General features: G+C 47.6%; 2 protein-coding genes across 2 annotated transcripts; both read right to left on the reverse strand.

The window, feature by feature from the left end:
• Positions 1 to 2,361: 2,361 nt before the first annotated feature.
• On the reverse strand, positions 2,362 to 3,318 carry LOC132575812 (olfactory receptor 5V1-like). The gene has a single exon (XM_060244501.1). The coding sequence runs from the start codon at positions 3,316 to 3,318 to the stop codon at positions 2,362 to 2,364; it is 957 nt and encodes a 318-aa protein (XP_060100484.1).
• Positions 3,319 to 8,306: 4,988 nt separating this feature from the next.
• On the reverse strand, positions 8,307 to 10,907 carry LOC132575955 (olfactory receptor 5V1-like; the record flags this gene model as incomplete). The annotated part of the gene is made up of 2 exons (XM_060244644.1): positions 9,974 to 10,907; positions 8,307 to 8,328 (listed from the first exon to the last, which is right to left on the reverse strand). Coding segments are annotated over exons 1-2 (945 nt in total), but the record flags the coding sequence as incomplete, so codon positions are not given.
• Positions 10,908 to 14,602: the final 3,695 nt, after the last annotated feature.

The following is a 14,602-nucleotide window of genomic DNA, read 5'->3' on the forward strand; positions in this document are numbered from 1 at the left end:
TTTCAGCTGACTCAGTCTGAGCCAAGATGCCACGGCTTGTAGCGCCAGATCTAGATTTTCCAGGGTACAGTCAGACTGGCCGCCCATCAATAGATAGAGCTGGGTGTCATCCGTGTATTGATGGCAACCCAATCCATACCTCCTGACAATCTGGGCAAGGGGGCGCATATAGATATTAAATAGCATCGTGGATAGGACCGCTCCCTGTGGCACCCCACAACTGAGAGAGTGCCTCTAGGATGCTTCCTCCCCTATCACCACCCTTTGTCCCCGATCTTGGAGAAAAGAGGTCAGCCACTGTAAGGCAGATCCCTGAATCCCCACATTGGCAAGGCGGCTAGTCAGTAGCTGATGGTCAACCGTATCAAAAGCAGCTGGCAGATCTAATAACAACAGCACCGCAGAGCCGCCCTGATCCAGATGTCGCATGAGGTCATCTATGAGAGTGACCAGAACTGTCTCTGTCCCGTGACCTGGCCGGAAGCCGGACTGGAATGGATCCAGTGCGGAAGTGTCCTCCAGGAATCCCTGCAGCTGAATTGCCACCGCCCGCTCTATAACCTTACCCAAAAAGGGAAGGTTTGACACCGGCCGATAGTTAGCCAATATGGCCAGGTCTGCTGATGGTTTTTTTAAGAGGGGACGGACCACTGCCTCTTTAAGAGGTGTGGGAAAGATCCCTTCAATCAGGGACCTGTTGATAATACCTTGTAGTGGTTCACGCAGCCACGTCTGGCTAGCCTTTATAAGCCAAGATGGACACGGGTCCAACCTACAGGTTGTAGGGCGCACAGCTGCAAGGATCCTGTCGACTTCCTCCAGACTAAATGGACTGAAAGAGTCCAGAATTGGACCAGAAGACATGCTCGGTGCCCCAAGTTCCTCTACTGTATTAATTATGGTGGGTAAGTCGTGTCGGAGCAACGAGATAGTGTATCAGAATAATGCTTCTGTATTGACATACTCAAGCAAGGGATATTGGCTATTTATCTCATTACATATACTAAACCCATCTTCCACTATATTTTAACGCATCTTTTTCCTAATGGCAAACTAGAATGATGTATATATTTATGTTACATGTTAAAAGGTAAATTAGTTGGACAGGAAAAACTTCTGGGAAAGAAATGCCCTCATTTTGACCCAGGTTTATTCACAATAGAATAATTAATAGGCATTCTCACATTCTGACATGTTACTGTTTTATGGTTTCCCATGCTAATGCAAGCCAGATCAAAGGTTTTCTGAATTGGTTAATTTTACTCTTCTGCTAATGGATTTGTACCACTTGGCATTCCAAACCCCATCAGCTATATTTGGCTCTGCTTACTGTACCTCATTCCTTGTCTGAAGAAGTGTGCAGGCACACGAAAGCTTGCGTTCTGAATAAAACTACGTTGGTCTTAAAGGTGCAATCAACTCCTATTTTGTTCTACCCAGATAAGCAGTTCTGGAATGATTGATTTATAATTTCAGTTTATTAATTACTCCATCCCTGAGTACTCAGGAATTTGAGCGATAGACAACAGGGATAAAAACACCTCCTGACAGCGAAGCAATTTAAGTAAAGCAATTCTTAGACGGTGGTATCGGATTCCAGATTGTGTTGTTGCTCCCTAAAGAAGATAGAACATGTCTGTTGAACCCATACCCCTCATGGCTGGTGAAAGATGGTGGCAAGGGAATACTGAGTCCCCTGGTGGGCATTATCAATCTATCCCTGAATTCAGGGGTCTATCCAGTGGGACTGAAGAAGTTGATGGTTGTATCAAAGCAATCAACCTTGGATCCTTCAGGTCCTTCCAATTGCCACCCAAGTGGCCCCATGGTGCAGAGTGGTAAAGCTGCAGTACTGCAGTCCAAACTCCCTGCTCATGACCTGAGTTCGATCCTGGCAGAAGCTGGGTTCAGGCAGCAATCTCAAGGTTGACTCATCCTTCCATCCTTCCGAGGTCGCTCAAAGGAGTACCCAGCTTGCTGGGGGGGGAAGTGTAGAGGACTGGGAAGGCAATGGCAAACGGCCCTGTAACAAAAAGTCTGCCATGAAAACATCGTGATATGACATCACCTCAGAGTTGGAAACAACTGGTGTTTGCAAAGGGGACTACCTTTACCTTTAAAGAAGATAGAGAAAACAGAGCTGGAAAGAGGGGATGAAGGGAAGGGAAAGGGCGTCCTCAACCTGTCCTCACCCAAAGGCCTGGTGGAAGGTATCTGCCTTCTGTCTGAGGTGTAGTAGACGGTCAGTATGTGGCCATTCCTCATATGGGGCATAGCAACTGAGTAGCCTAGAGACAGAGTGAGGGGGGAGATGAGAAATAGGATTCTTGTGTGTTGCAGGATCTTGGTCCAACTTTTCTCTCACTGCTTCCTTGGGGAAGTAAATTCCTTACTATTCAGCCCCAGTGCCTTCCACAGGGCGTTTTTCACCTCCTTGTTGCGGAAGCTGTAGATGAGCGGGTTCAGCATGGGTGTGATGATACAATACAATGTGGAGATCAGGGTATCGATCTCCAAGGAGTAGCCAGCACTGGGGCGGTTGTAGTTCAAATTGGCCATCCCAAAGTAGATGATCACCACCACCACGTGGGAAGTACATGTGGAAAAGGCCTTGCGCCGGCCAGTGTTGGAGCGAATCCGCAAGATGGCGGACAGGATGTAGACGTACGAGATGACAACAAGTAGGAATGGGCTCAATCCAACAAAGATGGTGGCTGTGTGAAGGACCATTTCATTGACATAGGTGTCGCTGCAGGCGATTTTCAGGAGCGGTGGAACATCACAGAATATGTGGTCAATCTGGTTGGCCCCACAGAAGGACAGATTGGTGGCCAGGGTGGTGTGAATGCTTGAGTTCAAGAAGCCCCAGAGCCACGAAAAAGTGGCCAGAGAGACACGGACCTGGCTGTTCATGAGATGACTGTAGCGCAGTGGCTGGCAAATGGCGGCATAGCGGTCGTAGGCCATGACGGCTAGCAAGGCACACTCTGAACCTGCAAACGTCATCAGGAAGAACATCTGGGCCATGCACTGGTTGTACGAAATGGTGGGTTTCTGGCTCACGAAGTTTGCCAGGATCTTGGGGACAGTGACGGATGAGTAGCAAACATCCAAGCAGGAGAGATGGCTGAGGAAAAAGTACATGGGGCTGTGAAGGCGGGAGTCCAGCTGGATCAGGGTAACTATCGTGGTGTTCCCAGTTAGGATAACTAAGTAGATTGCTAAGAAGATGAAGAACAGGAAGACATGGGCCCGTGGCATACCAGAGAAACCAAGGAAGATGAATTCCATCACCGGTGTTTGATTACCACTTACCATTGACTCCATAGTGTCCATCTGGAAGGAAAGGGCCAGGTAGGAACATAAATGAATAAAGACAAAAGCAGGACTTGTAACTCTCTCTGTGTGTAACTCCATGTAGAATTAAGTTTCTGGTACAGTATTAGGTTTGTCAGGATTATTTCAGCATTTATAAGCATTGTGGATTTCTTAGTTTAGCAAAAAGGCAATAGAGGGGTGCCATGACCAGGATCTACGGAATTATTCATGGTGTGGTGAAGGTGGAGAGAAAGAACCTTTTCTCCCCTCTTAGAGGACTAGGACGTGAGCACCCTGGAGACTGATACAAAGTGCTTCACACAGCGGACAGTTGATCTGTGGAATTCCCTGCCATGGAATTGGGTCTTTGATGGTCCTAGAGCACAGATGTGTTGAAACTAGGGATGATGATGATGGTATTGGATTTATATCCTGCCCTCCACTCCAAATCTCAGAGTCTCAGATTGGCTCACAATCTCCTCTATCTTCCTCCCCAACAACAGACACCCTTCGAGGTGGGTGGGACTGAGAGAGCTCTCACAGAGGCTGCCCTTTCAAGGACAACTCCTGCCATAGCTATGGCTGACCCCAGGCCATTCCAGCAGCTGCAAGTGGAGGAGTGGGGAATCAAGCCCAGTTCTCCCAGATAAGAGAGCTCTGGCTGACCCAAGGCCATTCCAGCAGCTGCAAGTGGAAAAGTGGGGAATCAAGCCCAGTTCTCCCAGATAAGAGAGCTCTGGCTGACCCAAGGCCATTCCAGCAGCTGCAAGTGGAGGAGTGGGGAATCCAACCCGGTTCTCCCAGATAACAGAGCTCTGGCTGGCCCAAGGCCATTCCAGCAGCTGCAAGTGGAGGAGGGGGGGAATCAAACCCGGTTCTCCCAGATAAGAGCGCTCTGGCTGACCCAAGGCCATTCCAGCAGGTGCAAGTGAAGGAGTGGGGAATCAAACCCGGTTCTCCCAGATAAGTGAGCTCTGGCTGACCCAAGGCCACTCCAGCAGCTCCAGGTGAAGATGGGGGGAATCAAACCCGGTTCTCTCAGATAAGAGCGCTCTGGCTGACCCAAGGCCACTCCAGCAGTTTCAAGTGGAGGAGGGGGGAATCCAACCCGGTTCTCCCAGATAAGAGCGCTCTGGCTGACCCAAGGCCATTCTAGCAGCTGCAACTGGAGGAGTGAGGAATCAAACCTGGTTCTCCCAGATAAGAGAGCTCTCGCTGGCCCAAGGCCATTCCAGCAGCGGCAAGTGGCTGAGTGGGGAATCAAACCCGGTTCTCCCAGATAAGAGAGCTCTGGCTGGCCCAAGGCCATTCCAGCAGCTGCAAGTGGAGGAGGGGGAAATCAAACCCAGTTCTCCCAGATAAGAGAGCTCTGGCTGACCCAAGGCCATTCCAGCAACTGCAAGTGGAGGAGTGGGGGAATCAAACCCGGTTCTCCCAGATAGGCTTTTTGGAGGGGGGGGGGGGTGTTAATTAACATTTTATCGACATTTTGTAGGATACTCCGATAATGAACATTTAAATTAATTTTTTTTAAATATAATTTTGTTTCCCCAGAGAGATTCCAGCACTCTGTCCCACTACAGCTTGGTCAAAAAGAATCCATCAACAACTCAAGTATCAAGTATTTTTTTCATGCAGTAAGTCCAGTTCATGCCCTCATGTGGGTCTCTGTCCTGTTCAGCATTAGCAGCCCTATGCCTTACTCATTTATGTAGATGAAGGTGTATTCAACAATTATGTGGGACAGTGACTGGCCCAAAGAGGGTGTTATGGGGAAAGAGAGAGGGCAGAATATGAGCAGTTTCTGCTTGTTAAAATTCATTTTATTAGTTTTAGTCCAGTTTTCCAGTCTGTCAGGGTCATCCTGTATCCTGTTTCTGTCTTCTATTGTATTTGTAACCCCTCCCAATTTAGTATCATTGGCAATAAGCATTCCCTCTATTCTTTCATCCAAATCATTTATAAAGATGTTGAACAAAACAGGTCCCAGAACAGATCCTTGAAGCACTCCACTTGTCACTCCTCTCCAAGAGGATGAGGAACCATTCACAAGCACTTTTTGAGTGCTATCTGTCAACCAGTTACAGATCCACCTAATGGTAACAGGATCCAAACCACATTTTACCAACTTGTCAACAAGGAAGAATGTGGAACCTTATCAGAAGCCTTACTGAAATCAAGATAAATTATGTCTGCAACATTCCCCTGATCCAGGAAGGTAGTCACTTTCTCAAAAAAAGAGCTCAGGTTAGTCTGACATGATTGTTCTTGAGAAACCCATGCTGGCTCTGTAGATTTCTATCCCTTTTCTCATCTTTCTCATTCTCAATCTTTACCCTGCAGTGTCCTTGGAGAAGTGCTCTTTGGTGGGGCTTTCAGCTGCCTTTACTCTAGAAAGCACCATGTTCATACATGCATAAGTGCCATCAAGTTACAACCAAATTATGATGACTCAGCCAGTGGTTTTCAAGGCAAGTGAGAAGCAGAGGTGATTTTCCATTGCCTTCCTCTTTTCAGAGTCTTCCTTGCCGGTCTCCTCCCCACAAATAGTGACCCTACTTAGCTTATGAGATCAGACTAGATTGGGCTATCCCCTTCCTGCCTTCCTTCCCAAGCACCATGTACATGGCATTATAAGCTAAGAATAATGTTGCTTATTGAGGAACTACATTGATTGCATGAATTCCGCCTGTCAGAGTGCTGAAGATGACATCTCTTCTCCATTCTTGTTTGTCTTTCTGTCTAAGAAAAATATGAGCAGTTTCTGCTAGAAAACTACTCACCTTTGCACAAGGATGGATGGTTGCTTTCTCCTCCAGTTCAGCTCCAGTTCATGTTGGCAAGGGAAACCATGTGGTCTTTCACTGCCCCTACTTCTAGATTGTAAGGTCAGAGTGAAGACAGCCCTTTGTCTGAAGACTACAGCGTGCTAGATTAAGAAGAATAAGAAGAATTGCAGATTTATAACCCCCTTCTCTCTGAATCAGAAACTCAGAGTGGCTTGCAATCTCCTTTATCTTCTCCCCCCCGCAAAAGACACCCTGTGAGGTAGGTAGGGCTAAGAAGGCTCTCCCAGCAGCTGCCCTTTCAAAGAAAACCTCTGCCAGAGCTATGGCTGACCCAAGGCCATTCCAGCAGCTGCAAGTGGAGGAGTGGGGAATGAAACCTGGTTCTCCAAGATAAGAGTCCACGCACTTAACTACAACACCAAACTGGATCTCTTAGTGACTGGTAGTCCCCAAATGTGGATCCTACAGTCAGTCTGGAAGGTCTCTCTCCATCTGCAACAGGAAGAATATGTCCCTGTAATTACTTTGTATGAGACTGAGGTGGATTGGAAGTGAGAATGCTTTACGTGTCCTGGAGGCCTTGGGGATGAACGTCAGTTGGGAACCCACAGGGAATGGTGAGTAATTGCTGGAACTTTTGAGACTCGGTGGCTCACATGAGACTTTTTAGCAGACTCACTGAAACCATGCAAAATAGAAATTGCCTCACAGTGTCAGGAGATACACAACTTATACCTGCAGAGGTGTCCAGAACATGTGTAGCATAGTCTACCCTAATGGCTTTGGGAAAGCACTAATGTGTTAGAAACTTTCTTTCATGGAGTATTGCCTGACTTGAAATCTTCTCACCAGTTCATTCTGTTAGCTCCATTGCTCCCAAGGACTGAGACCAGCAATCTGACCCTCTCATAGTCTGTCTGAAGCCTATTCCTGGGTCTTCCTGGCTTCAGTTGCCTGTCCTGAGATTCCAGAAGCAACCCTGCCTTATCCATCACTTATTGATTGGAACAAGTTCTGATCCATTGTTGCTCTAGTTAGAACATAAGAACATAAGCCATGTTGGATCAGGCCAATGGCCCATCCAGTCCAACACTCTGTGTCACATAAGAATAGAAGAGAAGCCATGTTGGATCAGGCCAGTGGCCCCTCCAGTCCAACACTCTGTGTCACATAAGAACATAAGAGAAGCCATGTTGGATCAGGCCAATGGCCCATCCAGTCCAACACTCTGTGTCACACAGTGATTAAAAAACCAAGTGCCATCAAGAGGTCCACCGGGGGGGGGGGGCTAGAAGCCCTTCCACTGTGCCCCCCAAGCACAAGAACACAGAGCATCACTGCCCCAGACAGAAAGTTCCAACAATAAGCTGTGGCTAATAGCCACTGATGGACCTCTGCTCCATATGCAGAGGTCCATCAGTGGCTATTAGCCACAGCTTATTCTTAGTTCTGTTGTTCTCATCCTCCCTAACGAATCAGGAGAGAGTTCCGCAGAAATGGATCATTTGTTGAGGGACGGTCATGCCAAGAGGCTTCCTGATGCGAATAAATATGGAACTGCTTTATAGCAGGGGTGGCCAGCGGTAGCTCTCCAGATGTTGTTTGCCTACAACTCCCATCAGCCCCACCCAGCATGGCTGATGGCTGGGGCTGTTGGGAGTTGTAGGCAAAAAACATCTGGAGAACTACCGTTGGCCACCCCTGCCTTATAGCATTGGCCTTATGGGCCTCAAGGTCAACACTGCCTGCTCAGGCTAGCAGTGGGACTCAGGCAGAGGTCTTTCCATCTGCACCCTAAGGCTAATAGCCACTGATGGACCTCTGCTCCAGATGCTTATCCAATTCCCCTCTGAAGCTGTCTATGCTTGTAGCCGCCGCCACCTCCTGTGGCAGTGAAATCCATATGTTAATCACCCTTAACATATGGGTGAAGGACTTCCTTTTAACTGTTCTAACCTGACTGCTCAGCAATTTCATTGAATGTCCACAAGTTCTTGTATTGAGAGAAAAGGAAAAAGTCCTTTCTCCATCCCATGCATAATCTTGTCAACCTCTATCATGTCACCCCACAGTCATCGTTTCTCCAAGCTAAAGAGCCCCAAGTGCTTTAACTTTTCTTCATAGGGAAAGTGTTCCAAAACTTTAATCATTCTAGTTGCCCTATTCTGGATTTTTTCTAATGCTATAATAGCTTTTTTGAGGTGTGGTGACCAGAATTGTACACAGTACGTCAAAAGAGGCCGCACCATCAATTTATACAGGGGCATTATGATACTGGCTGATTTGTTCTCAATTCCCTTCATCATCATCATCATCATCATCATCATCATCATCATCATCATCATCATCATCATCATCATCATCATCATCATCATCATCATCATCATCATCATCATCATCATCCCCAGCATAGCATTGGCCTCTTTTATTGCAGTCACACACTGTCTCAACGTTTTCAGTAAGTTATTTACCATGACTCCAAGATCTCTCTCTTGGTCAGCCTCCGACAGTTTGGACCCCACCAACGTGTCTGTATAGTTAGGGGTTTTGGCCCCAATGTGTATTACTAAGCACCTTGCCACGTTGAACCTCATTTGCCACATTGATGCCCACTCACCCACCCTCGACAGATCTCTTTGGAGTGCCTCACACTCTTCCCTGGTTCTCACTACCTTGAGCACTTTAGTGTCATCCACAAACTTGGCCACTTCACTGCTTATTCCAAACTCCAAATCATTAATGAGCAAGTTAAACAGCAACGGACCCAGTACTGAGCCCTGTGCACCCCACAGCTTATCGTCTTCTACTGCGAAGATTGCCCATTTATACTCTCTATGTTTCCTATTAATTAGCCAATTTTTGATCCACAAGAGAACTTGTCCTTTTACCCCATTACTCTTGCGCTTACTTAGAAGCCTGTGATGAGGAACTTTGTCAAAAGCTTTCTGGCAATCAAAGTAAACATAGGGTCGCCAATCCCCAGGTGGGAAGCCTGGAGAAACCATTGTTCACTGACTAGACTTAGCAAACAATCATCATTCTTAAACATTTTTAAATATACCAAATCTTTACACAGCTCAATGCTTCTCAGCAACAATTTACTTTGTATTCAATTCCACAATTTCACACAAATTAAAGCAATAGTATACATGTATACAAATTCTTACAGATGCTCACGTTGAAAGGCAAGGATACAACGAATTGATGGTAATGTATAAGTCGCTGGGAGAGTCCACCAAGGATGAAAATTTCTGAAAATAATAATAATAATAATAATAATAATAATAATAATAATAATAATAATAATAATAATAATAATAATAATAATAATATTTAATTTGTATCCCGCTCTCCCCGCTGAAGCAGGCTCAAGGCGGCTCACAAAGCATAACACAAAATACAAACATTACAACACTAAAAACACACTGTTTACACAACATATTACATATTACAATTCACCCATATATAGTATTACATTAAAACCATCTAATTAAAACCATCAAATTCAGTTCCAGTAAATTAGTTTGGTGCTACAGTCTCGATGTTACTCCTCTTAAAATGAAGTGTTCTTTTAGGTGCGGATATGTCCTGAAGGATGTAGGAAGGACATAAAGTTTTTCTTATGTTTTCAATTCTTTTATTCTTATGCTTTCCTAGGTTTCTTAATTCTTGACGTCTGCTATTGAATCAGTGTGTTCCTTATTTCTTCAATATGTCCTACTATAGAAAAATGAGAGAACAATTAACACCAGAGATTGCAAAATTCTGCAGCAAATAGTTCTCCAGGGAAGCAACACTGACAAGTACCAGAGAATAATGTCTCCCACTTGCTCTAATTCCTAGTGTGGTGACATGTAGCCTTGGTCTGGCATTCCAGAACCTTCTTCAGGGCCCCCTTCACCTCCTTGTTGCGGAGGCTGTAGATGAGGGGGTTCAGCATAGGCGGAATTATGCAAAACATGGTAGAGACCAAGGTGTCAGTCTCCAAGGAGTAGCCAGTGCTTGGCCTATTGTAGTTAAGTAGCCCATTTCCGTAGTAAATTACAACAACAATCAGGTGAGATGCACAAGTGGAAAAAGCTTTGTGTTTGCCAGTGGTGGAATGAATTTTCAAGATGGAGGACAGGATGAAGACATAAGAGAGGATCGTAAACAGGAATGGGGCCACACCCACAAAAAGGCTGGCCACACCCAACGCCATTTCAATGGCCTGTGTATCACTACAAGAAATTTTCATTAGCGGGGGAAGATTGCAGAAAATTGTACGAATCTGGTTGGTTTCACAGAAATACAAGTTTGAGCCAAGAGCTGTGTGGACAGCAGAATCCAAAAAGCCACAGACCCAGGTGGCCAAGGCTAGGGTGGTGCACACCTTGGCATTCATGAGCAGGGAGTAATGCAAAGGTTTACAAATAGCAGCATAACGGTCGTAGGCCATGACAGCCAGGATCAGAGCCTCCGACCCTGTGAAAGAGATCAGGAAGAACATCTGGGCCATGCACTGGTTGTAGGTGATGGTCTGTCGTTGGTACGAGAAGTTCACCAGGATCTTGGGGACTGTGACGGAGGACAGGCAAATATCTAAGCAGGAAAGATGGCTGAGGAAGTAATACATGGGGCTCTGGAAACTGGAATCCAGTTGAATCAGAGTAAATATCATGAGGTTCCCCAGCACGGTGACCAAGTAAATGGCTAGGAATGGCAGGAAGAGGTAGATGTGGCTGTTTGGAATGCTGGAGAAACCCAGGAAGACAAACTCCACCACTCGTGTCTGATTTCTCCCTCCCATTTAGAGCTCAGAACTCACCTGTAAAGAGAGAAAAATGGGTGGAGAAAACACATCTTAGGTTAATAATAATAATACATTTTATTTATATCCCGCCCTCCCAGCCGGAGCAGGCTCAGGGCGGCTCAGAACATATTAATCCATCATACAATAAAATCATACAATTCAATAGTTATATAGTTATACATTATAAAACCAACAATTAAAACATTTCTATTTAAAATTAACATTTCTGGTGCTATGTTGTAAATTTAATTATGATTGTAATGGCGGGAGGTGTGGGGGGTGTGGGGGTGGGCTCCCTCTGGGTGTCCTGCCCCCCCAGGGAAAGTGTATGCGCAATACATCGCCTCTCCTTTCCCGGTGTAGTGAACGCTGCATGGTCACTGTCTGGCTATGCCTGGCAGATGGTCACTGCAATGGCCTCTCCTACATTACTGCATCCGTGACAACACCTTCTCGCTGGTCCCCCCCGTTTTTCACAGTTTGCCACGTCATGGTGCGACCGAATGTCCGGCGGTATAACCGGATGGGCAGGCTGGGCTCACCAACCTCGCCAGCCAAGAGAAGGAAAACTCTAACATCAAGCCCGGGCAGACAGAGCTCGTTATTGTAACACCTACCACCTGGAGGACTCGCTGCCGGCGTCCCGGCTTACTGGGCCATGGCAGATGACCCCCAGGTGAAAGGGTGGAGCCAGTACTGCGCACACTGCGCTTCACCAAAAAATTCCTCTGTGCAGGCCTGAAGGGTATCCACATCCACAACCCACAACATACCAAGTCCTGCAGCGATGGGCAAGGAGCGAAACGGCAGGTGGAAGATGCCACTGGAAGCCGCAGTCCCAATCCTGCATGCAGGCGGTTCAGGGTATTGGTGGCCTGATGCTGACCCAGAGACGAAAGCATTTTTCGGCAGCACCCTGAACGACCAAGCAGCCTTATTTAGGGACAGCACTGGTTGCTCCGTATGGAGAGGGGCCTACAAAAGGTGGCCTAAACAAAGCTCGTCTCCTCCCCCTCCCAGTTGGCTAGCCGTGGTCAACGGGCATCCTTACTTGCGGTCGAAAAATAACAACAAAGAAAAGGCATGCACCTGCCTCACAAAGTGTGCAAAGACTAAAGCTTGCGTGTTGGAACATCAGAACCATGCTTGACACAGTAGACAGTGGTCGCCCTGAACGACGCTCTGCTCTAGTTGCCCACGAACTTCTCAGGTTGAATATCGACATAGCAGCTCTCAGTGAGGTCCGTTTCCTTGAGGAAGGTAGTCTTCAAGGGGAAAAGTCAGACTGCTCCAACTACCGGGGGATAACCCTACACTCCATCGCAGGCAAAATCCTTGCTAGAATACTCCTGAACAGACTGGTGCCCACCATTGCAGAAGAACTCCTCCCAGAGAGCCAGTGTGGCTTCAGAGCTAACAGGAGCACCACCGACATGGTATTTGTTCTCAGGCAGCTCCAAGAGAAATGCAGGGAACAGAACAAGGGTCTATATGTGACTTTTGTCGACCTTACCAAAGCTTTCGATACCGTTAGCAGGAAAGGCCTGTGGCAAATCTTGGAACATTTAGGATGTCCCCCAAGGTTCCTCAGCATGATCATCCAGCTACATGAAGACCAACGAGGCCAAGTCAGACACTGCAACGATCTCTTGGAGCCCTTCCCAATAGGCACAGGTGTAAAGCAAGGCTGTGTTCTCGCGCCAACTCTCTTTACGATCTTCTTTAGCATGATGCTTCAAAGAGCCGCAGTAGATTTAGATGATGACGATGGTGTCTACATCCGCTATCGCACCGATGGCAGCCTGTTCAACCTGAGGCGACTAAAGGCCCACTCCAAGACAATGGAAAAACTTATCCGAGAGCTACTGTTTGCTGATGATGCTGCACTCGTCTCCCACTCGGTATCAGCTCTGCAGCATATGACGTCCTGCTTTGCAGAGGCTGCCAAGCTATTCGGCCTAGAAGTTAGTCTGAAGAAGACAGAAGTTCTCCACCAGCCTGCACCCCAGGAAGATTATCACCCTCCTTGCATCACTGTGGGTGAATCAGTTTTGAAGACAGTCCAGCAGTTCAGCTACCTGTTGTGCATCCTCCTCAGACGCCAAGATCGACAAGGAGATTGACAATAGGCTGGCAAAGGCAAACCATGCATTTGGCCGACTGCATAAAAGAGTGTGGAGCAACAAGCATCTGAAAAAAGGCACAAAGATCAATGTTTACAAAGCGGTTGTGATGACAACCCTCATCTACGGCTCCGAATCGTGGGTTTTATACCGTCATCACCTGCGACTCCTTGAGCGCTTTCATCAGCGCTGCCTTCGCACCATCCTCAACATCCACTGGAGTGACTTTGTGACCAACACTGAAGTCCTCAAGCAGGTGGAGGTTACAAGCATCGAGGCAGCTGCGCTGGGCAGGGCATATTTCCAGGATAGAAAACCACCACCTTCCCAAGATTGCCCTGTATGGTGAACTTTCCACCGGCCATCGAAATAGAGGGGCACCAAAGAAGAGGTACAAGGACTCCTTGAAGAAATCCCTTGGTACCTGTTGCATCAACCATCACCAGTGGTCTGACCTAGCCTCAGATCGCAAAGCATGGAGGCACACCATCCACCAGGCTGTCTCTTCCTTTGAGAACGCACGCATAGCTGGTCTTGAGGACAAAAGGAGATTGAGGAAGAATCGCACTGCTACAGCACCAACCCCAAATCAGACTTTTCCCTGCAGCCACTGTGGCCAGACCTGCCTGCCCCGCATTGGTCCTGTCAGCCACCAGCGAGCCTGCAGCAGACGTGGACTACTGCACCTTTCTTAAATCTTCGTTCGCGAAGTCAAGCCGAGACGAGGTAATGGCGGGAAACACCTACAGCGAGTCTACCAATGGCTCAATAATCAAGCGAAGGCCATCTTAAAAAGAATGGTCTTGCAGGCCCTGCGGAATTGCTCAAGACTCCGCAGGGCCTGCACTTCATCCAGAAGTTGATTCCACAGGTGTGGAGCTGCAACAGAGAAGGCCCGTTCCCGTGTGTTCTTCAATGTTGCCCCCTTTGGCCCAGGGATGTTCAGTTGGTTCTTTCCCGCTGACCTCAGTACTCTCTGGGGTTCGTATAGGGGGAGACGGTCCCTCAGGTAGGCAGGCCCTTGACCATATAGGGCTTTAAAGTTCATAACCAGCACTTTGTAACAAACCCGGTATGCAACTGGCAGTCAGTGCAGTCCGCGCAGCCCCGGCTGTATGTGCTCCCACTTCAGGAGCCCTAGCAACAGCCTAGCCGCCATGTTCTGCACCAGCTGCAGCTTCCGGGTTCAGCACAAAGGCAGCCCCATGTAGATGGCATTACAGTAATCCAGTCTCGAGGTGACCATTGCATGGATCACTGTTGCTAGGTCCCGACGCTCTAGGAAGGGGGCCAACTGCCTCGCCCGCTTAAGATGAAAAAAAGCGGACTTGGCAGTGGCCGCTATCTGGGCCTCCATTGACAATGAAGGCTCCAGTAGGACCCCCAAGCTCCTGACCCGGTGCACCGCTTTCACACTGTCAAAAACTGGGAGAGGAATTTCTCTTCCCAGAGTGCCACGACCCACGCAAAGGACCTCTGTCTTCTTTGTATTCAACTTCAACCTACTCAGCCTGAGCCAGCTTGCCATGGCCTGCAATGCCAGGTCAGATTTCTTGGGATGTAGCCAGGCCAGCCGTCCA

The sequence above is a fragment of the Heteronotia binoei genome, chromosome 8 (genome assembly GCF_032191835.1).
Source record: "Heteronotia binoei isolate CCM8104 ecotype False Entrance Well chromosome 8, APGP_CSIRO_Hbin_v1, whole genome shotgun sequence".
NCBI classification, from domain to species: domain Eukaryota; kingdom Metazoa; phylum Chordata; class Lepidosauria; order Squamata; family Gekkonidae; genus Heteronotia; species Heteronotia binoei.